At 50.5% G+C, this 24,340-nt stretch overlaps 10 protein-coding genes across 10 annotated transcripts; 1 reads left to right on the forward strand and 9 right to left on the reverse strand.

The window, feature by feature from the left end:
* The first annotated feature begins 86 nt into the window (after positions 1-86).
* Positions 87-1,985, forward strand: BU24DRAFT_454612 (amidase). The gene is made up of 3 exons (XM_033531327.1): positions 87-391; positions 443-1,706; positions 1,760-1,985. Exons 1-3 carry the CDS (start codon positions 131-133, stop codon positions 1,909-1,911), a joined length of 1,677 nt encoding a protein of 558 aa, XP_033379465.1. The 5' UTR covers positions 87-130; the 3' UTR covers positions 1,912-1,985.
* On the reverse strand, positions 1,980-3,302 carry BU24DRAFT_466858 (uncharacterized protein; the record flags this gene model as incomplete). The annotated part of the gene is made up of 5 exons (XM_033532402.1): positions 1,980-2,382; positions 2,462-2,841; positions 2,899-2,990; positions 3,040-3,076; positions 3,126-3,302. The coding sequence occupies 5 exons, from the start codon at positions 3,300-3,302 to the stop codon at positions 1,980-1,982; spliced, it is 1,089 nt and encodes a 362-aa protein (XP_033379466.1).
* Positions 3,303-4,054: 752 nt separating this feature from the next.
* Positions 4,055-5,360, reverse strand: BU24DRAFT_427335 (late sexual development protein). The gene has a single exon (XM_033529203.1). The coding sequence runs from the start codon at positions 5,280-5,282 to the stop codon at positions 4,230-4,232; it is 1,053 nt and encodes a 350-aa protein (XP_033379467.1). The 5' UTR covers positions 5,283-5,360; the 3' UTR covers positions 4,055-4,229.
* Positions 5,361-6,285: 925 nt separating this feature from the next.
* On the reverse strand, positions 6,286-8,165 carry BU24DRAFT_377996 (NTF2-like protein). Its single transcript, XM_033524657.1, has 3 exons — positions 7,639-8,165; positions 7,103-7,564; positions 6,286-7,036 (listed from the first exon to the last, which is right to left on the reverse strand). The coding sequence occupies exons 1-3, from the start codon at positions 7,871-7,873 to the stop codon at positions 6,516-6,518; spliced, it is 1,218 nt and encodes a 405-aa protein (XP_033379468.1). The 5' UTR covers positions 7,874-8,165; the 3' UTR covers positions 6,286-6,515.
* Positions 8,166-8,256: 91 nt separating this feature from the next.
* Positions 8,257-9,816, reverse strand: BU24DRAFT_427338 (uncharacterized protein). The gene has a single exon (XM_033529204.1). It carries the CDS (start codon positions 9,403-9,405, stop codon positions 8,635-8,637), a length of 771 nt encoding a protein of 256 aa, XP_033379469.1. The 5' UTR covers positions 9,406-9,816; the 3' UTR covers positions 8,257-8,634.
* Positions 9,817-12,413: 2,597 nt separating this feature from the next.
* On the reverse strand, positions 12,414-14,283 carry BU24DRAFT_427341 (uncharacterized protein). Its single transcript, XM_033529205.1, has one exon. The coding sequence runs from the start codon at positions 14,035-14,037 to the stop codon at positions 12,664-12,666; it is 1,374 nt and encodes a 457-aa protein (XP_033379470.1). The 5' UTR covers positions 14,038-14,283; the 3' UTR covers positions 12,414-12,663.
* Positions 14,284-14,809: 526 nt separating this feature from the next.
* On the reverse strand, positions 14,810-17,804 carry BU24DRAFT_53765 (Cas1p-domain-containing protein). Its single transcript, XM_033534365.1, has 2 exons — positions 17,451-17,804; positions 14,810-17,392 (listed from the first exon to the last, which is right to left on the reverse strand). Exons 1-2 carry the CDS (start codon positions 17,545-17,547, stop codon positions 14,913-14,915), a joined length of 2,577 nt encoding a protein of 858 aa, XP_033379471.1. The 5' UTR covers positions 17,548-17,804; the 3' UTR covers positions 14,810-14,912.
* A 616-nt stretch (positions 17,805-18,420) lies between these two features.
* On the reverse strand, positions 18,421-20,332 carry BU24DRAFT_444242 (allantoate transport protein; the record flags this gene model as incomplete). The annotated part of the gene is made up of 4 exons (XM_033530629.1): positions 18,421-18,721; positions 18,805-19,999; positions 20,086-20,250; positions 20,284-20,332. 4 exons carry the CDS (start codon positions 20,330-20,332, stop codon positions 18,562-18,564), a joined length of 1,569 nt encoding a protein of 522 aa, XP_033379472.1. The 3' UTR covers positions 18,421-18,561.
* Positions 20,333-21,103: 771 nt separating this feature from the next.
* On the reverse strand, positions 21,104-21,830 carry BU24DRAFT_53810 (uncharacterized protein). Its single transcript, XM_033534367.1, has one exon. The coding sequence runs from the start codon at positions 21,716-21,718 to the stop codon at positions 21,182-21,184; it is 537 nt and encodes a 178-aa protein (XP_033379473.1). The 5' UTR covers positions 21,719-21,830; the 3' UTR covers positions 21,104-21,181.
* A 438-nt stretch (positions 21,831-22,268) lies between these two features.
* BU24DRAFT_53806 (SPRY-domain-containing protein) lies at positions 22,269-24,328 on the reverse strand. The gene is made up of 3 exons (XM_033534366.1): positions 23,668-24,328; positions 23,307-23,612; positions 22,269-23,254 (listed from the first exon to the last, which is right to left on the reverse strand). Exons 1-3 carry the CDS (start codon positions 24,071-24,073, stop codon positions 22,350-22,352), a joined length of 1,617 nt encoding a protein of 538 aa, XP_033379474.1. The 5' UTR covers positions 24,074-24,328; the 3' UTR covers positions 22,269-22,349.
* Between the last annotated feature and the right edge of the window lie 12 nt (positions 24,329-24,340).

Genomic DNA, 24,340 nt, shown 5'->3' on the forward strand with positions numbered 1-24,340 from the left:
GCTCAAGAACCCCGAAACGGAAATCCTACCCCACTTCTCAGTTGGGAGTCCAACCTCGGTCTACCACGTAAATAAGAACCATAACCATGCCTTTCCCAGTACTTTTCATCAACAAACAAGATTCATCAATATGGCTAATAATACGGAGCAAAAGTGGCAAATAATTGCAAAGAAAAAGAAGGATGAACAATACTCACGTCTGCCTACCGAATGGCTGCTGAACAGCTCTCCATCACCCGATGTCAGGACATACATCGACATACCGAGGAAGAGTGGAATCTTGAGCCAGGAAGAACTCAGAATCACAGAGGAGTTCGATGCTACCGCGCTGGCCGAGGCTATCAGAAGAAAAGAATTGAAATGCGTAGATGTCACAAAAGCATTTTGCAAGGCATGTCGTCTTCTCCTAATATTCGACAGCAATAGCTGACTAGCTATGTAGAGAGCTGCAATTGCACACCAACTAACGAACTGTCTTACCGAAATATTGTTCGATGAGGCTCTGTCCCGTGCCAAAGAACTAGATGCACATCTAGCTGCTGGAAAGTCCCCCTTAGGTCCGCTCCATGGGGTACCCGTCTCGCTGAAAGACACGTTCAAAATCAAAGGCTATGACGCATCTATTGGTATTGCGGCATTAGCTTTCAATCCAGCAACCGAGAACTCTGTACTCGTGGATGCTCTTTTGAAAGCAGGTGCAGTCCTATACTGCAAGACCAATGTTCCGCAAACACTCATGGCTCTCGATTCCCATAATAACACTTTCGGCCGTACCCTTAACCCCTTTAACACGCTCGTCACGGCCGGTGGAAGCAGCGGTGGCGAGGGTGCATTACTGGGTATGAGAGGTTCTGTTCTGGGAGTGGGAACGGATGTCGGGGGATCAATTCGAATTCCTGCCATGTGTAACGGCACGTTGGGCTTGAAGCCTAGCTGGCAACGTATCTCGTATGCCGGACAGGAAGGCGGTACGCTCCCGGCAATCGCCAAACTTGGTATTCCCGCGAGTGCAGGTCCGTTGGCCCACTCTGCGAGGGACATCGAGCTCTTCTTTAAGGCGCTCGCCGAGCAGAAATCCTGGGAGCAGGACCCGGATGTTTTGCCATCACCTTGGAACACGCTGTCTTCAACTTCGGGACGCAAACTTCGTATTGGTGTCGTGAGGAGGGATGGAGTGATCGAGCCGCATCCACCGATCGCAAGACTTTTGGATGAAGTTGCATCGAAGATGCGCCACGCGGGTATTGAGGTAGTCGAGATGGATATTACACCCATCTTCTCCCAATGCCAGTCACTGGCAAATTCTCTCTTCGGCATCGAGGGCGGGAATGCAATGTTCGATCTCCTAGAATCCGCCAACGAACCCCTTTCCCCGTGGCTTTCCACAAGATTGCGACGCAAAGAGCCACTTTCGCTCGAGAAGGTGCGCCAACTTCACGCCAAAAAGACGGAACTACAAACAAAGTTCCTGAAGATCTGGAAGGATGCAACTGGCCAAGAAATCGATGCCTTGATCACGCCTGTGGCTCCACATCCAGTGCCACCAATCGATCGTTGGAATGGCGTAAGCTACACAAGCAGCTTCGTCCTGCTAGACTATCCTGCGGGCACAGTTCCGGTTAGGTTCTTCGAGCGAGCAGACATGCAAGGCGAGCTTCCAAATACAAAGCCGCTGGGTAGTTGGGACAAGGCAAATCGCGAGCTATGTACGTCTCCTACTCCAAACAACATGAAAGTAACCATACTGACAAAAGTCCAGGGAACAATGTCGATCGCGAAACATATCTGGGCACACCACTATGCGTGCAAGTCGTGGCTCCCAAACTCGAAGAGCGAAAGCTATGTGAGGCCATGGCTGCCATTGAAACTGCAATCAAGGGTACTGGAAAGGGGCCAGCGTCGAAATTGTAGATGGAATCAGCTCTCGGGAAATATATGTAAATATTAAAAAGGGTATCTTTAAGTAAGAATTAAATCATTCATCCACCACCTCTACTATTGCTGTTCAAATCTCTCGTTCTCCCTTCCCCAGCATCACTCCACGTCCCACTCTCCAACACCAACGTCGTAACGAACTCTTCCTCCCTCCCAAACCCCATCGCCCTACCCCGCCACAGATTCCTGTCCACGAAACTGGGCAACTCCCACGACGCCAATCGTCCAAAGCCACCACCAGCATTGCCTCCGTCATATTCATCGACGCCCCTGCCCGTCCGTAGTGGCCGAGGAAAGATGCCGCGGAAGAGAGGTCGTGTAAGCGGCACGCAGGCTACGGTCATGCCAAGAGAGGGTTCGATGATGGTGAGGATCAGAGCTGGCGCGTTGGTGTAGCGTGATACCCTGGTTAAAGTATGCATACGGACGATCGAGATGGCTGCTATACTGTTGACCCTCAGTAAACTCTTCATCGGTCTTCAGAACTCAAACGAAAGAGTTCAAAATCTTGGAGTTGGACACCTACCATATTCCAGTACCAAAAATTATTATGAGGGCAACCTTGTCGGGAATTCTGACGTTGAGTTTGTACAGCATGTGGAGCGGAAGAATGAGTATCACGATGTCCACAAGAGCGTCCAGCGCTCCTATTACCATGAACGGCGTGGTTCTGTCTTTGACGCAAGTGCCACCTGCAATGTTTGGATTCCAGAAATATGCGAGTGGCCTGCAGGATACCAGAACGAAGGTGATGTATCCAATCGCCCAGGCACTGGCGAGACCGATTGTGATCCAAGAAGCGATGCGAAACTGTTTGGAAGGAAAGATGCGGTTGTAGAATAAGCAAATGGAGATTTTTATTGAGGCTACCGAGGCGGCGAAGAGACATTGGATGGAGATTAGTAACTGCGTTTCGGTCAGTTGGTGTTGGTATGTCGTTTGGAATGGAATTGGCCATTCTACCTTCAGAGCTGTAGGTGATTTTGAGATACGAGTACTATGAGATGCGTATGGCCATTCTGTTGCTTTATTGCCAGCACCTCCTATTGAAGTCTCTGTGAGTCATGTCAGCCTCAATACCAATGATGGGGATAATTATCATACGAAGTATACATAGCACAGCCAATCCATATAGGCAAGCCTGTATAATTTCTTAGCATACTTGCCTACCAGCAAGACTATGAACATACCTGAGCCACGATGATGAACCAATCCTCAGAAGATAACCTCGTTCTCTTGAACCTCTTCCCAATAAACCTAAGCACCAGCGAAATAGTCGATGTAACAGCAAAAGCCAACGAAACACCCAAGATCGCCTTTCCACTACCGGTATCAAAAGCACTCGTCGCGCGTTCACTCAACGCCATTATCGCAGGACCGAGATCGAAGAAGCATTGAAGATTAGAATTAAAATATGAGAGCATTGATGAACACCAGGCCGCACTACAGCATCTTGAACCTCGTACCATACCACTCTTTAAGGCATACCGTGTATCCCACGCTGATCAATCCCATCCTCTTCCACCACCGGCAGTCATCGCTATCTTCTCGGAGACCCCTTTCCCTAGCACCCTCAGCTGCACAGGTACACCCGACCACATGCACATTAGCGACAACACGCACGTTGAGAAGTGCGGAAATGGCGTCTGACACGCTCGGCGTGGAATTCATCTTAATGATCGTGCGTCGCTGGAGCTGAGGTGTATGGACGTTGTGATTGGTGGATGTGGGGTGTAAGCAATTTCGAGGGTGTTTGGCGTCAAGGAGGGCAGCTGAGAGGGATGGCGCGAACGCATGGCGAACAGGCGCGAAGTGGATCTGATAGGATTCTAGGATGATGGAATCATTTAGGGCGCTGGCCTTATGGGTGGTAGCTGTGTATTATTGATTGGAGCGTTCTCCCGCGTTCTCCTGTCGCTCTACGCGTTTCGAAATGTTCTATGAAGCTTCTTTGGGATGAGACGTTTTATTACTGACAAGTGCAAGCTAGAACACGATTGGCTATACATGCAAAAAAGGGGGAAGAGAGGTATGAAATAAGTTGTTATCCAATTGACTTTTTTATCTACTACTTTTTTATTATTTTTAAAATAGGAACATTTTCCAAATGACAACTACAACCCCCTATGCATTAAACGACAAATCAGATTGCAAAGTCGGGCTTCTATGCTATGATCTTGATGGATGATGCAATATATCGCAGGCTCGAATGCAAAATTATGGGGCTTCTATGCAGTGATCTTGATGGCTGGTGCAACAGATCTGAGGCTAGAATGAAAATATATATAGAGGGTTTATGGGCCCTCAATCAATCCGGGTCCAAAGAGAGCAGCCTGTGCAACTGCATCGGCATCGGCAAACGGTCCCGAGCCCTGGGTCACAGCAGCGATCGTGAGGCCAGTGAGCAGATTCTCCTCATATGGGAATGGAGCAGTGAAAGTGAGAGTCTCACCCTCGACCGATGTGTTGCTGAGCGGCTCGACGATGGGGACGTTCTGCTGGTTGATATAGACAAGGCTGAGAGAGCTCCAGTCCTCGATTCCGCTGATGTTGATCGAGAACTGGATTTCCTTAGTTTCGGCGGAGATGTCCGATGTCAAGACGTTGAGGGGTTTGAAGGTCTTGAGGGGGATGGTATCGATATTGGGGCAACTTCCAGGAACGACGAAGGACTGGATGGCTGTGAAGGCGAAGTCGCGGACTGATGTGGTAAGGAAGGGCTGCGAGCTGGGGCGTTTGCCTTGAGTGAGGCGGAAGAAGCCTTCCTGCTCTCCTTCGTTGCCAATGACCGAGGCAATGACGCGCACAAGACCAATGTCACCGTTCTGTGCAAAGATTTGGTCGACATCTTGTAGCGTTCCAAGGACGACATCGGTGAAAGTTCCCGCGAGTGCGATCGCAGAGCTGAAGCTATCGACTGGGAAGGTGTACTTGCAAGGCTGAATTTCTTCGAAGCCAAAGGCCTTGAGGGGTCCGTTGGCGCTCAATGCATGTAGTTCCTCTTGCGCAACAATGGCCTGTAGGGAAGAGAGGATGTAGTCCTGACCGTCCCCAAGGTCGTAGCCGGAGACTTTGTTGGTAATGTTGGAAATGAGCTGAGTGAAGAAATCAACCTCGAACAACTCGTTGAAGGCAATGAGCTTCAGGTTGGTGATACCCTCGTTGCTGATCTGGCTGGGTGGGGGACCGTTGGGCAAAGTACCGAAGGCTGCCTTCTCGATACTGAGAAGTTGCTCATCGCTTGGGTTGGGGAACCCGTCTGGTAGAGGGAAGACACTGTCACTTTCTGCCGTAGGGTAGGCAGAGACGAAGGCCGCGAAGGCAGCAAACGAGAGGAATGAACGCATCTTGGATGGGTTAAGTACGACGAAAAGGATTAATGGTAAAGAGAAGATCTCGATGTAATGATAAGAAGTCAAGATAACTGAATAAGATGCTGGATGAATATAGACTTGAAACAGGGTAAGATTGACATTTTTATATCAAGATTGTGAAGCCTCCAGAGAGGTACCGGAAACGGACTTGACAGATGCAGTCAAGGTTTAATTTTGGGCACCATTGCCCCTCTGTCACTTCAAAGTTCTTGACTAACAAATCGGGTCCAGAGAAGTCTCCACGGTAATGACTTCCCCAGAAAAGATTCGGGTCCATTGGCTCCCGTACCATGATCCCACATATGGTGCCTGATACTGGTGGCTGGTGAGAGCAGTGGCGTCAAGACTTTGAACTGGAAAACACGTAGAAGGCTGGGGAAAGAATCTCAAGCGCTCACCGTGCACCTTTTCCTACCTAGAATAGAACAACAAAGTCTTACTGATTGGACCATGGTTGAGAGGCGTCCATTCCAGATGAATTTAGTGCTAGCTATGAAAAGCTTAGCGAATGCCTATGTAAAGGTTAAGGTCTGTTCGGATGCAACGGGAAAGAAGGGGGTCGGGCCTGTAAATGGTCGATTATGCATTCCATTACTCCTTTGGCTCTTACGACATACCTCGTAGGGCAAATTGTGGTACTCCGTCTAGACACTACGCGTTTGATATGAGCAAAGAGAAGTCATGGAGCAAAAACCGTCAAGCTTGATTCGCGTTCAATTACCCGTAGAGTCAAATAGAACTCCGTACCTGTTGCTGCTCAAGGTCCTAGTATCCTTTCGATCATCACTGCCCATATCTGAAGCGATGCAGCTCCGAGTTATTTGCATCATCAAAGTTGAGAAGTTTGAGACTTATGGGAGAACGCGTCAAAGCCTTCCAGTTGGGCTTCGTTTGAAGGTAAGATCTTGGTAACCTTGTTACCGGTAGTTGCGGGAGGAAATTCACATCATCATTCTTTGTGACGACAGTGACGTTGGTTCCAGATCAAGTATTCTCACATGAGAGAGGCATGTACCTACCCAATTGGGTAATCGAATATCTACCTATTCGAGTGGTAACCCTATTAGGAACAATAAAGACAGCTTTGATTAAAGAAAACACCAACTGCCAGCGCTTAAATGACGAAATTACAACAATTGACTAGGTATACGAAGGAAATTTCTGCGAAAGAGAAACGTAGGAAAGTGACGACCAGAGATTGGTTCATCACCAATCATCAATCATGTCATTCGACTCTTCGCTCTCGAACTCCATGATCTTTCTTGCTGCTTCCGACCCCGCTACGGGAAGCATCTCAATCCCTTCTTTCTTTAGGTCTTCGGGCACCTCTTCCGGGTCTAAAAGACCGACTTGAAAGAGAACGCTTGCTTGGTCCCAGTATACTCTCTCGTGCCAGATCTTCCCACCCCGCAAACCCACAATCGATACTACCACGATCTCCACCTTCTGCTTGGTTGGCGGTATTCCGGGTAGTATCCATGGCATCTCGCATGTATGTTTGAATTGGATATATAGCTCATCCACGATGCGATCGACGCCGATGGTGCGTGACACCAGTCGCATATGGAACGACGGAGGTGAAGCTGAAAGAAAGTACTCGGAATAGAATCGCTTCAAATCCTCCTGCCCGATTCCGCCAGTCATGGTGGGGGTGTAATTCACGAACGGAGTGGGCTCCGCTGTGAATGTTTCCATCAATTTGTCCACATTCTGCGTATGGAACTTGTCTAGAGAGTAAGTTAGCGAAGGACTTCCTTTGGGACACAATTGCGTAATTCAATCTATGGACATACACTCTTCATTTTGGTCCCACACGCGCTCGATGTCAACCTCCGCACCGAATCCGCGTCGGACCATGCTCAAACTCCTGCTCCACGCCAGCGCGTCAGCAACTGGGTCATATTCGTCCAAGTCGTGCTCCGCAAAACCTGGGTCAACACCTTCGTAAGAGTACACGGGGTACGCAATCTTGGACTGCAGACCACCGGCACCTATGCCCGCAGTGATGCGCTTCTGGACGGTCCTCCGCTTTCCTTGTATGCCCAGTACCTCAGGCCTCTTAGTGACGCCGACGGTGGGTTCCGAGGGGCCGGTGCCATGCGCCAGATGTACGAGCACCCGGAATGACGCGCTCATACGATGTGTCGGATCTGGTATCGAGGTGGGGTAGTATGCGACGAGGGAACAGAGTTTCGAGGTCGAGGTTTTCGGTTCGGAATATACATCAAGGCATATAGCTGCTGCGTCCCCGAATGCTAGTATTCATTGTCAGCCTTTTCATATGCGCTGGAGGTTTTGTGCAGTGGACTGCTGTGGATGGGTTGTATACCGACGATCGCATACCTCTCTCCGATGCTCATGCCATCTCCGAGGTGGTGCAGCGTATTTACATATGTCTTCCCTCCTTTGCCCATTGGTATGTACTTAACAATGAAGCCCTCTTCCCGCCATGCGCGCAATGTTTCTAGGTCGAACTCCTCGTCTTCGGCTGTGACGTAGAGTATCGGGGTGCTATGGTTGAAGCTCAACCAGCCATTGGCGTCGGCCAGATACTGGAGGGCCATCTGTGGTGTTGAGTAATCTGATGCTATACTAATTTAACGGACGTATGAGCCCACAGCCGGTTGCGCGCGGTATGTCCAGTGTTCTGGGATGCAATGCGATATGTTACGATATGTTGCGACACGGAGCGATGCGATGCACGCGATAATTATGGGATATACAGGTAGTAGGTAGAGATGTGAAGAGGGGTAGTGGGTGGCATAATGGGCATCTTAAGCCTTCAGGTGAGGCATGCCTGGGTCCACAGGAATCAACTCCTGCCATGGTACAAGAATGGATCATGTGGGGTTGAAGCTTGCCCGCTCTCCAGTATCCTAGATACATGACGCATGAGGCGGCTTGCCTGTCCTCTAGATACGCACACATGCCATCTCATATCAGGTCAGGTCAGGCAGCCTCACGCACTGTACCTGGATTACTTCGGACCCTCAACACCACCATCGTTTATCGCAAAGTTCTATTATTGCATCTTCTTTTACAAGATACTGCATTTGCCCTACAACCGGCATCCCGCTACTTGAGAGGGTAAACGAGGGAACGATAGATGGTCTGGCCTGGTCTGGTAAAGATAGGCTGATGTGGCTTATGTGGGGTTTGTTAGGTGGAACTACTCGTACAAGTATTATTAGTCGCCGTAGCACGTCATTAGTCCATTACACTACTCGTACTCATCCATAAGAAAGCAGCACATAACATAATCCTCTCATTATCACCGTTACCAATTGAACCCTCGAGGTAACTCCAGATACAACAGAAAGGTAAATCAACCGAAAGTCCACATTGAGCTATCATACAGCTCCTCCGGCGTCGTGTGCGCAGGAAGGATATCCGGATCATCTTTACCTCGCTTGATGAACGCTGCTTCTCCGACATCATCGCCACACTGAAGGACCAATAAATCATCATTATCCTCCTCCTCATACGACCGCCTTGAAAACTGTCTTAGCCATGTTCTACACCGACGCAATGACGATTGGCCCTCCTCCACCTGTGTATCTCGAGCTCGTGCCCGCTGCGACTTGATAGGTATCGGTTTGGACGACGCAACCACAGGATCAGCATGCTGTTCGCGCGTTCTGGTAGTCCGACCTGGAGAACGAGTAAGAGTCGGGTGAGAGGGGATCGAAATGGGTTCGGCCATCATCGTCGGTTCGTCGTACGAGTGCTGAGGGGCTCTTTGTCGTCTCTGGATCGTGACCGTGGCCTTGACGGTCTTTGGCGTGGCGACTCGAGCGTGGGAAATGGAAAGCCTGGCAGGTAGATTCAATGTCTCTTGACGGTCGTGTTTCGAAACTGGTTGCCTCGTCGCTACTACTAGAAGACTTGAGCGTCTGTTACGGGTTCGTGCAGTTCGTGAAGGGGGTTGGGCCCCCGCTGTACGCCGTCGGGAGCTGTCGAGAGCACATGTCTCGTCTTGAATCGGCGTACGTGTTTCCAACGTGTTGTCTTGTGCGTTGTCCCAAGCGATGGGCGTTGGGTAAAACACCCAATAGGCTCCGTTGCGTGATGAATCTCTCTCGAAGCTAAACCGCATATCTAAACCAAGATACCATGACGTAAGGTTAGTATCAATTGAGGGAACCAGCGCTGCATAGTGTTCGGCATATGAGCATCAGAAATAGTGCTTGACATATGAGTATCTGAAATAGATAAAGGGTTGTTGGCGCAATAGCGACATCGTGAGGACAATTACTCTCAACAATCGGACATTGTCATTGTCACAAGTTTATTTCGCGGTTTCGGTTCGCATATTGTGGTTGCTCAACAACTTACGTAGGACATCTCGTGGCCAATGATTTCACCATCATTGCAACTGTCATGATATATTGGTCCCATACAAGAATTGTTGTCTCATAGCTTATCTATAGAGTCATGAAGTGCGGAGTATACGGAGTACACTTTAACATATGCAAGACCTCTAAATCATGAGATTCATCAAAATCACCTGATCAAGAAAATTGCATGTATATTCAACTATCCAATCACCAATTCCAACTCCCCTTTGCCCTCCTCGTGCGTGATCCCCTCTCGCGAGCAATCACGAAACCCCGCCTTTCCTACACCGCACGTAAGCAAGCACGCTGCGTCCCCAAATCGTGGTCACACAACATAAATAAGCATCGGCCGGTCCAAGGGTCGGACGGACGATCAAGTGCCCCCGCAAAACATCAATTGGAGTCGGAAGGACATCACGCTTACACACACGGCACGCACGTTTTGGACTCGGGTCGGGGCCGAACGAATGAGCTGCGTTCGACGATTTATAGCACGCGATTGACACCCACCCCGCTCGAATAGATAAGATTGAATTGATGGGGAGGGCAGAGAGAGCGATGTGATAAAGTGGTGCCGATCATGCATGATGCATATCGGGGTTCATGTAATGTGTATGCTGGCTGATTGGCTGTATACCATCTTTCTATATCATTTTCGTGAAGGAGAGGGGTTTGTACCACTCTCGCAACGACAGCCAGAGGTTCAATCAGACGATTGTGTGTATCTCGCATACGAATTATTGCATGGGCGTTGGAAGCACCAGGATATCAACGGCCCTTCTTTGCTTTGCACATGCTCGTTGTTTCTGCTTCGTACCTAACGTTCCCGACTTTACGTTTCTGCCAGCCAACCAAACCAAAGTCCCCTCTCCAAATATACCCTTTTCGAGAAAGACCATCCGGAGCATTCTCTCGAGGGTTATCTGAGATTATCTAGCCTCCCAGGCATGTTTCGAGGTTTCAATTGGAACACTAGGGACCAGCCCATTCGGAACCCCGCGGCGGCGGCCATGGTACATGAAAGTATTTTGCGACGGACAAGCTACAGCACCACAACCAGGGCCTTTCTGCAGACGCAACGTGCGAAGAGAGAGTTGGCCTTGTTCGCAAGAGTGTGCTGGTTCGAGCATGGTGTTGGCTTAAGAAAAGTCGCCTTGTCGGTATTGGGATAATATAGTCATTCGGTAGGATCTACGAACGACCAGGCCCCATCCCAGGCCAGGCAATCCCATGCTCAACTCCCCCCTCATCCCTCCCCGTCTCCTCCACTCACGAGACGCGACGCAAAGTAAACATAAGCGCAATAAAGTTATTGTGTCTCCCAATAATAACGTATGTATGTACGGAAGGATGTGCGTAAGGGTAAAATCTACGAAAACCGAACGGGACCGCACAAGAGAAATGCGGAGAAAGGGACCTGGAGACCCGGACTCTGGGGGCGCCACAGACCATACTGCACCACCATTCATACGCATCACAACTACACCATGTCCGCAGGCCGCAGGGGGTTTGAGATTCAATTCAATTAACTAATGTCCATCTCTAGCGGTGAGCTGAGCTGATCGAACGAAGCAAGCGGAGAAGCTGTGTGTCATGTCGTGTCATTGTCTGTTAGACAGAAAGGGAGGACTAAACATAAAATGCTGGCTGAATGCCCCCTTCTTGACACTGCTTGTTGGACTTTCCTGGTTTGCCGTTACTGGATCCACGGTTTGCTCGTTACTTCTATTTCAAGGACTGTAACTTGTTCTAGTGCTTACTACTGGGTAACATTCGTTGTTGTGTCATCGAACCAAACTACACGACGAGCAGTGAATAAGTCTATCACGTGACGATATCAGTCTTGTAGGGAATTGCATCTATCATTGCCTTATCTCTTTGAGTGTCGATATAAATCGGATATACCCACGTATATATACCTCTCAATCTCCCAAGACCTCAAAAACAACAATATCTACCACAACATCCATCTCCTTTAATTCAACTTCCTCTCCACAACTTCAACTACAATACGCTCTATATCAACCACCACCACCAACAAACACACCCGAACCCATAATCCAGGAACCCGAACCCGAACCGCAAATCCCCAAACCCAACAACACCCCACAAAACAAACAAACAAACAAACAAACAAACAAACACCACAATGCCCGGTCCACGAACCCGCGGCCTCGACCTCCTCGTCCTGCAAGCCCACCGCGCAAAAGGCGTCCGCTACCCGCCCGCCGCGCAGAAGGAGTGCTTCAAGACGTGGTACTCGTACGCGCTGCGTCGCGGGGAGCCCAGCGCGACGACCACGCCCGCGGACCTGTCTCGCCATGGGAGGGAGCGAATGGAGGGGAGGAGTGCTGTGCCTAGTTTGACGTCGGCTGCTGCTGCGGGGGCGAGGACGTATCTGTGAGGGGTGGGAGTATGGGGGTTTTGTAAGATGGGACGGTGGTTGTTTTTTATGGTGTTTCGAGTTCTAAATTGTGTGCATGGAGAGGCGAGGGTTTGAAGTCATTGGGGACTGGGCGGCGTTTTTCATATCTGTGTTTAGGCGTTCTTGGGTGTGGCTTTCTCTTGTTCATTTCAAAGAGAAAGTACTGGGAAGCTGGCTCTTGTTTGCCGATGAGTGCGTATACAAGTTCTTGTAAGAATGTCATACAATAAATTGTAATTGATCACTTTGAATGACAGTACGGTTAACTTGTGAGTGATGCTTGAGGACTTACAAAGTAACACAGCACGCCATCTTTGCTCAGAGAGCGCTCTGGAAGAACGAGCGACGCTGTGCAGATAAAGATAAACTATTAGGAGGAAGGTGTCGACGAGAAAGTACAACTGGGACGACCGAATCTCGAAATAAAGATAAAATTTGCCATATCCATATCCATATCCAGGGGTATCATAAATCTACGTATATATCCAAGAAAAGTAAGGTCCTTCAAAACCCACAAGCTGGCCCACTGGTTCATGCTCAAGCCCCCACTGAGTAACCAACCAACGCACTCAAGAAACAGAGATTCCCCTATCTACGGAACGAGATCAAACCCACTGATCTCAAGACTGACCTCCACCCCATGCAACTTCCTGAACCGGGTCCTCGCATCGCCGTTCCGGTCCACGCTCAGCTCCTCGGGGTACAGGCGGCACAGGCGGCCCACCTCGGGTTTGGGGAGGCGCATAATGCACACGATCTTGACGTCTGCCTCTGCGGGGCGCGTCTCCTGGAGGGAGAGGCAGAGGTTCTCGAGGCCGAGCTCGCGCTCCCAGCGGAAGAAGGAGTTGTAGAATGTCCCGTGGAATGCGTTGTCCTGGCCGTTTCCTTGGGAGCCGTGGGGCTGGGGGTGGTGCTGGGGATCGTGGTTGTGCTGGTGGTGTTGCTGCGCCATTTGCGCAAGCGGTGAGATGTTCGGAGGGTTGTTCTGTACGCCGTGTGCGTGAGGCTGTCCAGGTGGAGGGTGGTGATGATGGTGATGCTGTTGTTGTAAGTGGTGTAGCTGGTGAGCCTGTCCTTGGGCCGGGAAAGCTGCTGCAAATTGATGGAACGACATGACAGGGGGATGTGCTTGGTGATCCGGATTCGCATCTCCGGCATGGGCTCCTGGGAAGGGACCTTGTTGCATCGGAGGCGCATTTCCTTGCCCCGCAGCGGCAGCGATAGCTTGGTTCAGATTCTGAACCTGTTGCTGCAGCGCCTGCACCTGTTGTCCCAACGCATTCTGGACGGCATGGACCTGTGCTGCCAATGCCGGCGGCAAGCCAATCCCACCCTGCACACCGTGATGGCCGCCTCCCGCCACACTCGCCTGCCCGATAGCGCCGCACTTCAAGAATATCCATAGACTCTTCAATTTCGGAAGATCAGCTTCCAGCGACCGGTCCTTCGACCTCGACCCCAGGTATGTCGTCCAGAGTCTCAAATCCCTCTCACGGAATCGGAAGTACACAGCCGACATGAGCGCAGAGTATTTGGGAGACGAGATGATGCGGAATATGTTGCAGTCGGACGGATGTGTGAAGAGGAATTTGTTCTTCGCGTACAGGATCGGAGCAGCTTCGTCGTACACCTGGCGGGAGGTCGTGAGAAGCCCCAGCGAGATATCATGTTTGACGGGCGCCGGGTTAGGCCACCAGAACGGATACTGGGATATGAGCGCGTAGGAGTAGATTCGATTCCGCAGTTCGCGAGGGAGGGATAGGAGGAGAGAGAATGTAGGGTCCTTCGCTGATGTTCGAGCAGCGGGTGTCGCAGGATTGCTGTGGCTCAATGGCCTCGGACGAACGGGGGTGAGCGGTGTGGTTTCGAGCATGGTGGTGTCTGAAGAGTCTTCGCTGGTTGTCGAGGATTGTGAGTGTGACCGCGACCTTGAATTTGACCGCGGTGTCGATACTTGGGACGCCATTGTGAATTTCAATCAAGGTATGTACGGCTGGAAGGTATGGTCTCGTGGGGAGAGGTAAGCGGGGCAGAATCGAGCAGGAGAACAATACAGGGAAAGAAGGATAAGGTAGGGTATATATTCATAGGTGATAATAATAGGGAGGGAATGGGGTATAAATCCCTTGACAGGAGAAGCAAGCAAATGCCCTCAAAAGAGGCGGGAAAAGGGCGTGAAGTATCAAACGCAAGCGAAGAAGGGATGGAAGACGTAGGTAGATATGTGATATGTGTATGACCGTATGAGTAATTAGAGGGGCATCAGATGGCATTGGCAGGAAACAGTGCGTTTGACTCGTCCTCCAATCAGAGTCGTCCAAATTGGCGGAGCCCAATCAACATCATCCTTGGCACTGACCAACTCCTCCTTCTCTTGCTATTCTTCCTTGAGTCATGACATATATAATAGTTTCAAGACTTCATATGTGTTCTTGAGTTTATGTTCACTGTGAAATACTTCGGCCTTACCATATTATCTCTATCCCCTTTAAGCATATGCACGCCTTGTGATCAATCAATCAATCAATCAATACCCAGCCTCGCCCTTATACATTCCCACAATAGGTTCATTCACATGTTAGAATACTGCGGGCACGCGGGACATGCCTCAAAGAAGAAAAGAACTAGGCACTAACGACTAACGATCGAACGGATCATCCGGATGTCCCAACTCTTCAAGATGGTGAGACAATGTCCAAGAAATGACCAAAGTATCACCACGGCCGCTTTCAGCCTCACGCGCGCTAGGCCCCAACAAGGTCGATCATGGAATCTTGCATGTATCGAATTACTAATATGTAACATATTCTGTGAGGTCTGTGAGGAAGAGGTGTGTTTTGTTCATGTACATAATTTGGCCACCCAAATGGCCAACATCAGCACTATCAGCGTCCTTTTCGAACGGAGCTTACTGCTGATTCCATCTTGCCTCATGGCTCCTTGCGTACTCGGTATCGGGAGTTCATTGTCATGGTCAGCACTTCTAGCTTGCGAGTTCCCTTTCTCATCCCCAGCGTGTCCAGTGATGCTGGCAGTCAAGACCTTTGTGCCTTTTGACACTTTCCACGCACACCAAACTAGTATCGGAGCCAACAGCACAAGCTCTTTCCACCTGCCCATCAAAACCGTCAATTTCTCACCCCCGAGTCCTAGACTAAGCGTTCCGTGCCCATCTGCGGCGAGGAATATATGCTGAGAAAGGAGGTGCAACTCGAGTGACATCCGCCCTACCCAGGCAAACGCTCTACAGTGGCGGGTCCTCAGAAATTGCAACGAGTTCCGCAATATTACAATGGACACCACCGGCATCCATGAGAGGAACGGCATGAACCAATCGTAGTCTTTCTTCTTTGTATGTGACTGGGCTGTTATCCAGAAGAGGGGTCCAATGATAAGGGCGCAGAAGACGAAGAGGCGTCGGAAAGTGTCAAAGCAGTCCACGAGGACTTCGACCGAGAGGCTTCGCTGTGCTGGCGGTGTCTCGAACATGCCCACGATCTGGAAAGCAATCACAGCGGCTAGCATGCCAACGAAAACGATATACGTCTCGGTTCCAACATGGCCTCTCCAGTCGTCTATGACGAAATCCGTTCGGAAGAATACCTTGAGCATAAGCCATACTAGGTGTAGAGGACCCTTCACATATACTACTACAGTAACGGCCAAGGCAGAGACGAATATTTTGGCGACAAGAAACGCCACTGAATCGTTCCGATAATGTACTACACGCATGGTAACATAAACCACAAAGAACCAGAAGCTGACTAGTGGCGCCCAGTAGTATGACAGGTAAGGGCGGCTCATGACGAATGAGAGGCAGACGGCGAGTAGATTCATCCGGACGAGCACGATTGCAACTCGATCAAAAGAAAAGTCCCTCTTTTGCAAGAAGTACATCGTGTGGCCATATCCAAGCAGGAACAGATACATAGCGAAACATACCCGGAATAGCTCGTACAGGTCGAGTACATCACTGGCCCCGAGAAAGCCGTATATAAGGATAAAGATCTGCATGAATCCCCTAATCTCGTCTCCTTGGATCCGTGGTAGAAATTGATGCTCGGTCCGCGGGCCTCCAGAGAACTCTGATAAACGTCGTTCCTGAGAATCCGGCGGAGAAGATGGTTCACGATAAATTGTGAATAGACAGGCAAGAGTGATAGTTCCCAGTAGTATCCGATAATCCAGCGTCGAGTAAACGCCGGGAATTTTGTCGAGCGTATGCGTCCTATCGGCCAACACGCAAAAAAAAAGCACAACGAGGAGATCTCGAATTGCAATCGTGACCCCTTGCAACGACCCCTTTCCAGAGTCAGAGAGAGCAGAATGGCGGGACTTAGATAAAACAATGGACCCCAGGCGGGCAAGGAGAGTGAATGTCGGGATGAAGTAAAGCCATCTTGGAGAGCTGTAGCTACTACAGCACGTCTTATTTACTGGGTATGTCAAATGTTGTGTCGCTTTGCCATTGCACCGGAGGTTAAGCAAGACATCAGTCATCCTGGTCGCAACTGGATCCATGACGTGAAGTCCACTCATGCTGTAGGCTGCCGGCTGATCTTTCATCATCTTCGCGTAGCTCCAGACGACGTTCAATCCTGCTCTCGAGAGAAGACCTAGGTATTCGTTCATGGCACTGATCTTCTCCGGAGTGATGGTGCTCTGGCGGGCTGGGCTTAGCATGTAATACAAAGGCTCGATTACAGGTGCAATGAAGACTTGAGGGCCCACGCCCTCCGTAGATTGAGGCAACGTCCGCAAGTCCGAGAAGTCGTGTGCCAAAGAGATCCGGTCAATCGATTGTGAATACGCCTCGATAGATGTATTTTCCATGTGCCGTGCGTACCACAGTCCACCTCCTATTAACATAGTAACGGGTCTGCGGGGTCCAGTTTCCAGGTATGACCCATTGGATGGAACATTGTCGTTCACGATTGTTTCGTTTACCACCCCGCCCTCCAGCAAAGTCAATTCACGGAACATGGCCGTGGAGTTCAGCCACGGATCCCAGATGAACTTCAAATGGACCCCACCCTTCGAGTACTCCAAGTCCCCATGGTTATCCGGCTTGTTTCTTTCCTCTTCTACCCATCCCTCGTCGTCTTCTATTTTTCTCGCCAGCGCCCAGAAGATCTGTCGAACCGTAGAGTCTCCAACAATGGTTATGTCACCGTCCTGACTGCATTCTGCTATTTCTGGCGCTGAGTATTGGTGGAACATGCAACCCGACGGCTGCCACTTCGTATACGGTTTGTTGTCTGGGCTTTCGAGCCACTGGCCTTGATTGAGGAGGGCATCACACTTATACGGATCACGGGTATCTGGACATGACGGATGAGAATCAATATCAATTGGGTTGGGGAGGAAGTAAGATCGAACCTAAGAAGTAATCTCTATAGCAACTTGCAACAACGATAGTCAAGAGAAGCAGCAGAGCGCCTTTACTGAAAGCATCGGCGAAGCCCACGCGAAACATGCCCGATACTCATGTGCTCGACCCCCGCTCTAAAGACGGACAAGAAGATACCCAACTGGAAATCGGAACGCTGCCAACACGCTTCTCCGAAATGCAGACAAGCCTCAAAAAAGCAAGGGTATAATGTCAAAACAGAGACACAAATGAGTGAACAAAACGTCAAGGCGACCAGTAGTTAGTTAGTCGACGAAGAAACGAAGGAAAAAGCGACAAAAGGCCTGACGCGCGGCAACGATGAAGAAAGACGAAGCTTCATGGCAGGCGGCGTCAGTTGATAGTTAGGCAAGTCCTGACTTGGCTTGGCTGTGCCCTGCCTGCCCTGCCATGCCACGCGGCATGGGTAGATACTAGGCAAGCAATCCGCAATCCGACTCGTAAGTGTCAGAAGTGCTTGTGGGTGAAAAGGTTGAAGGATGGAGGGAGGTAGGGATTACGTAGAGTGGATGCTAGTCCGTCTAACTATTTAAGGAAGCATACCACGCGAGCGAGCGTCTCGGAATGAGGTTCCGACCAATATGTTTCTTGTGATGGTTGGATTTATCCACTGCTTGGGCGCATGGCTGTGGCAAGAGTATGTCTTTGTGTCATGCATTTTGAAACATCCCTATCCACTATGCAGAAGTCCAGGTGCGAGTTCAACTCACCGTTCTTTTTGTGTCACGCTCAGGTTCATAATGTCCTGATAGTTATCGTTCCCCCTGTCGGCCGCTGCCAGCCTTACACCATTAACGGGAGCGCTAGGCCCGCACTGTTTGCCGTTACGCCGGCTCGGCGGATCGCCCAAGTCAATCAACCATTCAGGGCCTGCTCATCAATACGAGTATTATGTACCGGAAAGCCGTTCGGTCAGCATGGGATTCTTGATGGTTGGATACGAGTGTATGTTTATTGGGGTCCGTGTGTCGCGAATACTGACATCAGAAGACCATTATATGTATCTACTCTCTCGAATATCTATGGCACGAACCTAATTAATTACTTCGTCTTGAACATACATTTCCCCATTTCTCTAGCTCAAAGCACATATCTGAAGTAAGGGTTCTCCTTATCCGTCAGATCCATGAATGCAAACTTATCCCTTTCGTCCTCGTCAATTGGCAATCCCTCCCTCTTCTTGTTCTCCCTCCAAAGCACCACGTACAATGCCACTGAAGCCAGGATCGTAATACAGTAACTACAATGAAATCAGCACTACTTTCTCAAGAACGATCGTTCGATCATGGAAACATGAAAGGAGGGGAAAGGGGTAAAACTCACAATATGATCAAACCCGTCCACAGCGCAGGATAATGGTCCTTCTTCGTCTGACTGTAAATCAACTGCGGCCCAACGATGTTACCCACGCAGTACGCGACGAAGATGGCGGCCGCCATTGCAGACTTCTTGGTTGCGCCGGCGACGTTGGACATGCCGATGACGATGGTCTGGCTGACGACGGCGCCGAAGGTGCCGATGATGCTGTACCCTGCGACGGGGGTGGGCGCGTGGTGCGTCCACTTGCTCTTCCAGATCATGGCGCAGCCCGCGATGACGGGGAGGCAGTTGACGATGAGCAGGATAATGCGGATGTTAGGGATCTTAGAGGAGAGGTAGCCGCAGAGGAGGATGTCGAAGAGGCAGAGGCCGCCAAGCGGGAATTGCCAGAGGATGGACTCGAGTGTCGACCAGCCGAATGTGCTCACGATCAGGGGCCCGAAGCCGGATACGGCGCCGTTGACGGTGTACGCTGAGCCCATCATGATGAAGACGAGCCAGAGTTTGATGTCGAGGAAGGCTTCTTTGAGCTGCGAGAGTTTGATCTTCTGGCACCGGACGCCGGTCTGACCTCGGCGGAGTCGTTCGACGGCTACGATGCGCTCGGTAGGAGTGAGGAACCATGCTGATACTGGGGAGTTGGGGATCAGGAAGCACCAAATGCCGAATAAGAAGGTCAGGCAGCCAGCGAGGAGGTAGATGTACTGCCATCGTTTCAGGCTGCCAGACGAGATCTGCGCGAACCCGTAGTTGAGAGCGCCGCCGATGATGGTGAATAGTCCGGTGGATGAGAACCACCATGACTGTCGAAGGGCTTGTTCCCCTTGCGTGTAGTACCCAGAAACGATGCACATGAAGCCGGTGGGGATGATAGACTCCACGAATCCCAAGAAGAACCTCTGGACATACAGACCTTGGTGCGTAGAGACAGCTGCAGTCAACATACAAATCAAAGCCCAAAGCACAACGACGCCGCCCAAGATACGTCCGAGATTGAAACGCTGCAGCGCAAACGTCATGGGATACAACCCCGCCAACATGCCGAAGTAGAACAGCGAAGTCGCCCAACTAAGCCTCGACGTGTTCGTCGTGGGAGGTCTCGTCGAAGTATCGACCACGCTCAGCGAGAGGTCTTTGGTCATTCCGAACAGGACCGCACTTCCCAGGATAGCTTTGTCGTAGTATACGAGTCCATAACCTGGAACAAGAAACGTCAAAAACCACTTCTCCACGATCCACACGACACAAAAGCCCATCATTCAGGGCCAGGGGAAATCAACATACCAACAATCATAGCCGGAATCAGAAACCAATCAATCTTCCTCAGCACTCGTCTCTCGACCTCAGGGTCAATTTCCCTCGCATGCTCTCCGACAAGACCAATCGCCACGTCCTTATCTAACGAGAGCGAACTCTGCGCCGACGCGGGCTCACGGTTTCCATGGTCATCTTGTCGCACGGGTGTTGAGGAGGATGACGCACTGGTGTCCACGGCTTTCTCAGCGGCGCTATTGTCGTGCGTCGTCGACATGTTTGGCAGTCGCTTTGGGATTTTTCTCTCGATTCTCCTCTCTTATGCTCGAAGACAAATGATTCCTCTCTCAAAGTCACGGAATCCCGAAGAGGATAAACCCGTATAAGCACCAGAAGTGTTACACGACAAAATCTGAGAATGAACTAAACGATCAAGGCTGGATATTCCAGGGCAGGGGTCCAATTTATACTCCTTAAGCCATAAAAAATAATAGTTAGATGTATACACTCGTATCACCACGACACGGGATACCGTATCAAGCGAACGAGAACCAAGGCTTTTTAATTACAAGAGAGGGAGAAAAAACCTTCTCACGATTATGCCATTCTATTATAGCAACCTCTCGTTAAAAAGAAAAAAAAAGGATTGGCGCGCGAGGTCGGAGGAGGGGTTAGTAGGAACTTGGTTGGGACGGGTGGGTGAGGGGCGGGAGGATAATAGCTTCTAGAGCTCTTAGCTACAAGGTAGCTAGCCCATTGGACGACGCATCGTTCAGCCCAGCGTGATTTCGCCTACCTAGCACCCGAATTGGACGGACTGCTTTTCCGAATATCTACGGTTTTCGTAGGCTTTTGAAGGCGTCTCGCAGGGTCTTCCGCGGAAGATGATGATGGTGCGAGTTGACTATTGAGCATGTGCGTGGTTTCGAGGCTTGACGTCCACGGCCTATTGGATCGATGCAAGCGAGGATATGACGCTATGCCGTATATGGAGTAGGGTAAATTATATAATCCTGAGCGACATCTCCAACAAAAAACTTTCCTCAAGCAAGCAAAGCTCCATCGTGCATAGTATATTCAGCATCAGTATCATCGGCATCAGCGTCAGCGCCCTCATCGCGCCCTCTCATCGTATCACGCAACCGGACCAATACATTATCCACGAACGTCCACGCCCCAAATATCCGATACGATGACAGCCCGACTGTAGTAGCCTTCGATGAGAACATTGATACACTTCGCACGCATGCCGAACCAACACCCTCACCACCTCCTCATTCGAGCGTGAGATGAAGTAGATTCTTAATACCATGGCTTCTTGAAAAAGAATAAACAATACACCTGCCGGTCTCATGCCTCGCTCAACCCACCGTCCCATCGATAGGTTTCGAGCTGGATGCATTCGTTTTCCCACGTCTTCTAGACCTCGGGAAATCAAATGTACGAGACGAGAATGATATCTTCGACGATCTTTGAGTACGATGCCGTTTAACTTTTCAGCATGGCGGAGTTTTTCGTAATTTATCTGTCGAGACATATTTGTACTTGTGTATATATATACATGTATACATGTGCACTGTGATGTGGTAGATGGATGACCGGGTACATGGTTGATAGATGAGATAGGTGTAAAGGTATATACGCACGACGTTCGCCCGCCCATTTCAAAAAATAAAAGCAATGATCAATCATGTAAATGTGCCGCAGGATAAGATAGGAAATCCAATGTAGACGAGACGAGAGCGAGCAAGCGTATTTCTTTGCAGTACGGACAAATATGGAAAAAAAGTGTCTTCATCAATCGTTTCATCGACAAGTATCAACATCCTCGATGCTAATGAACAAAACCCCAGAAAAAGGCAACACCCGCCTGCCTGCGCGCTTCGATGTCCCCTGCCCTCCCCCTTCCGCTTCAAAGTAGTATGGTATGTATAGTACAGGAGTGGCTTGAATGTACCAAAAATATAACGTCACTGCTGCCTGCTGTTGCTGTTTCCGCTGCTTCTGCCCCTTCCTATTTTATTTGCATAAGCACAAAATGGAGGGAACCACCGTCCCAGCCTGGCCCGGGCCCAATCCGAACGGAATTTCTGCAAGTTTCCAGTGGCCCAAAAACAAAAGGAAAGTGGTGAGATGAGGATATGCTGAGAGAGATGATATGGGGTATAGTGTAGATCCAAGTTATCGAAAATAAAAGAAACCATGACATTGGCATCATGTGGTAGTCGGGGAAAGAGGAGAGAGAGTAAAAGGAAAGAAAGCTACGGTCAGCTTTGTGGACTGAGTGCATATCATCACGATCGCCTTGGCCCTCGTGATGGGGCGGATCGTGAGTTTGTTGTTGCGCTTCGGACGCGGATCTGTGGTGTGTCTGACGAGCCGGCCACGGCTGCGTCATATGTTGGGATAGGTGGGGATGGGTGCTCGGATTGCGATGATTGAGGTGGTTGGTCTAGTAACGGTGCTCGTTCGCTCCAGTAGTCTTCGTCTTCATGACCTTCTCGTTGGCTGATCCGCGGCGAACTTTGGGGGCTGGTATATTCGGGAGGGAGATCGCCTGGTTGAAGGAATCCAAGACCGTGTACGCCTGCTTGATGCTGAGCCGCTGCGGCTGCCGCGGAAGCTTCGGCGCTTGTTCCTTCTCCAACATCTTCATTCGAATCGACGAGACTGAGCTGGGCAAGAGAAATGTCGGTAGGGCTGCGTTGCGGACCAGGGCTGGTGGGTTGATTACGACCTAGGCGCATCTGTTGACTGCTTGACCTTCCGTGACCATATCCAGTAAAGTATGTTCCAGCCATGCCCTCCCGGACGCCCTCACGGCCGCCTTCTAGGAGGATAGAACCTTGTTCACTGCCATACGGAGGCGGGGGAGCGAGACTGCCTGTCATCGGTGCCAAACCCCACTTCTTCACGTTCGCCTCGATGAAAACGAAACCCATCTGACCGAAATTGACGTGAACCTGGCAGGGGCCGTTGGCGCCGACTGTAGGGAAGAAGTTCTGAGACTTCAACCCGTGAGCAACGTCGTCCAGTTTCTTGCCATTCCGAGTGAAGAAGATCGTTCCAGTGCGAGGCCTGTATCCGACTCCGATGACGTCTCCCTGGACGAAGGCAGGACCGTAGGGTGTGGGCGTGAAGGGTTGATTATATCGCCGCGAGCCATGGGAAGTGTAAGCTATCGACCACCTGTGCTGGCCTGTAATTGTTAGAGGAAAGCGAAGCCATAGACAACAGTTCTCGGGACCTACCTGGAAGCCTGAACAGTGGATATGGTTTTGTGCTGACGCCGATGCCAATGCTAGTATTCTCGGGTTTATCATATATCTTCGCTTCCCAGTAATAGACTTCGTTTTGCTTGGGTATCGGGAGGTTGCTCTGAACGCTGCATTCGGAATCGAAGAACTCAATCTCTGTGCGGCCCTCGACGAAACAATTCGCTATTTCCAGCTCCGGCTCGAACTCCCACGCGGAAACGCCCTTCTCTTGAATTGCCAAGAACTGCGATAAGGATATGTCGGTCTGAATGGACTCGGGGGGATTCGCTTGCACAAACGCTGTAGAGGTTTAGTAAAGGGCATGCAACAACACGATGACGGCGGACATGCTAACCTTTTGCTCGAAGATACTCCATGCGCTCCATGTCATCCATCTCTTCCAAGGCCTCGGCCTCCTCCTTTGCGAACTGCTGCTCGTCATCGTACTCGCCGGGCCGTGTTATCCGGTCTAAGAAAATGCGTCCTTGCTGGGTGTAGCGGAAGTAATATACAATGGCGGCGAGGATGAGACAGAATCCGGCGGCTCCGAGGACAGAGAAGATGCCGATCATGATGCCCTTGGCCGTCGAGCTGAGAGGCTGGTAGTGTATCCGCACGGGTTCGTTGAACGATCGCTGGGTGCCTTCGGAAGTCGCGAATACGATATTTGGATGTGAGGAGGGCGCATGTTCGATGGGTAGGTACGACCTAGAGAGGGTTGTGGGCAATGAAGCCACCCGTTGTGGTTGTGGCGAAGACATGGTGAATAGGAAATGTTGTCACTCTCGGGGGGGGAGCGACGGCGTGGCCAGGTGGATGAGGATGAGTAGAAGTCAACAGCGCAGCGTGCCAGCAGGCGCAGCTGTTCCTGTTGTCCAGTGTGTTTCGATTGTGCGCCGGTAATACTGCTGCGGAGAGTGCTGTGCCTGATTGTGTGCCTGTGCTGTTGGAGCGAATCCTGGCAGCGGGGCCAAGATGGCTTGCGTCACGAACAGGCGGATGTCGGGGATGCAGCGAAAGGAGGAGAA

The sequence above is a fragment of the Aaosphaeria arxii genome, assembly GCF_010015735.1.
Source record: "Aaosphaeria arxii CBS 175.79 unplaced genomic scaffold BU24scaffold_10, whole genome shotgun sequence".
Lineage (NCBI taxonomy): Eukaryota > Fungi > Ascomycota > Dothideomycetes > Pleosporales > Aaosphaeria > Aaosphaeria arxii.

Coding starts and splice junctions, on each gene's coding strand:
- BU24DRAFT_427338 (XM_033529204.1), bottom strand. CDS start 9,405: ATGCGGTTTAGCTTCGAGAGAGATTCATCACGCAACGGAGCCTATTGG.
- BU24DRAFT_454612 (XM_033531327.1), top strand. CDS start 131: ATGGCTAATAATACGGAGCAAAAGTGGCAAATAATTGCAAAGAAAAAG. Junction 392..442: donor TCACAAAAGCATTTTGCAAG/GCATGTCGTCTT, acceptor CTAGCTATGTAG/AGAGCTGCAATTGCACACCA. Junction 1,707..1,759: donor CAAGGCAAATCGCGAGCTAT/GTACGTCTCCTA, acceptor ACAAAAGTCCAG/GGAACAATGTCGATCGCGAA.
- BU24DRAFT_53806 (XM_033534366.1), bottom strand. CDS start 24,073: ATGTCTTCGCCACAACCACAACGGGTGGCTTCATTGCCCACAACCCTC. Junction 23,613..23,667: donor GGAGTATCTTCGAGCAAAAG/GTTAGCATGTCC, acceptor AAACCTCTACAG/CGTTTGTGCAAGCGAATCCC. Junction 23,255..23,306: donor TCCACTGTTCAGGCTTCCAG/GTAGGTCCCGAG, acceptor TAACAATTACAG/GCCAGCACAGGTGGTCGATA.
- BU24DRAFT_377996 (XM_033524657.1), bottom strand. CDS start 7,873: ATGGCCCTCCAGTATCTGGCCGACGCCAATGGCTGGTTGAGCTTCAAC. Junction 7,565..7,638: donor AGAGAGGTATGCGATCGTCG/GTATACAACCCA, acceptor AATGAATACTAG/CATTCGGGGACGCAGCAGCT. Junction 7,037..7,102: donor GTGGGACCAAAATGAAGAGT/GTATGTCCATAG, acceptor CTTACTCTCTAG/ACAAGTTCCATACGCAGAAT.
- BU24DRAFT_427341 (XM_033529205.1), bottom strand. CDS start 14,037: ATGGCGTCCCAAGTATCGACACCGCGGTCAAATTCAAGGTCGCGGTCA.
- BU24DRAFT_53810 (XM_033534367.1), bottom strand. CDS start 21,718: ATGGGCGGGCGAACGTCGTGCGTATATACCTTTACACCTATCTCATCT.
- BU24DRAFT_53765 (XM_033534365.1), bottom strand. CDS start 17,547: ATGTTTCGCGTGGGCTTCGCCGATGCTTTCAGTAAAGGCGCTCTGCTG. Junction 17,393..17,450: donor CTATAGAGATTACTTCTTAG/GTTCGATCTTAC, acceptor CGTCATGTCCAG/ATACCCGTGATCCGTATAAG.
- BU24DRAFT_427335 (XM_033529203.1), bottom strand. CDS start 5,282: ATGCGTTCATTCCTCTCGTTTGCTGCCTTCGCGGCCTTCGTCTCTGCC.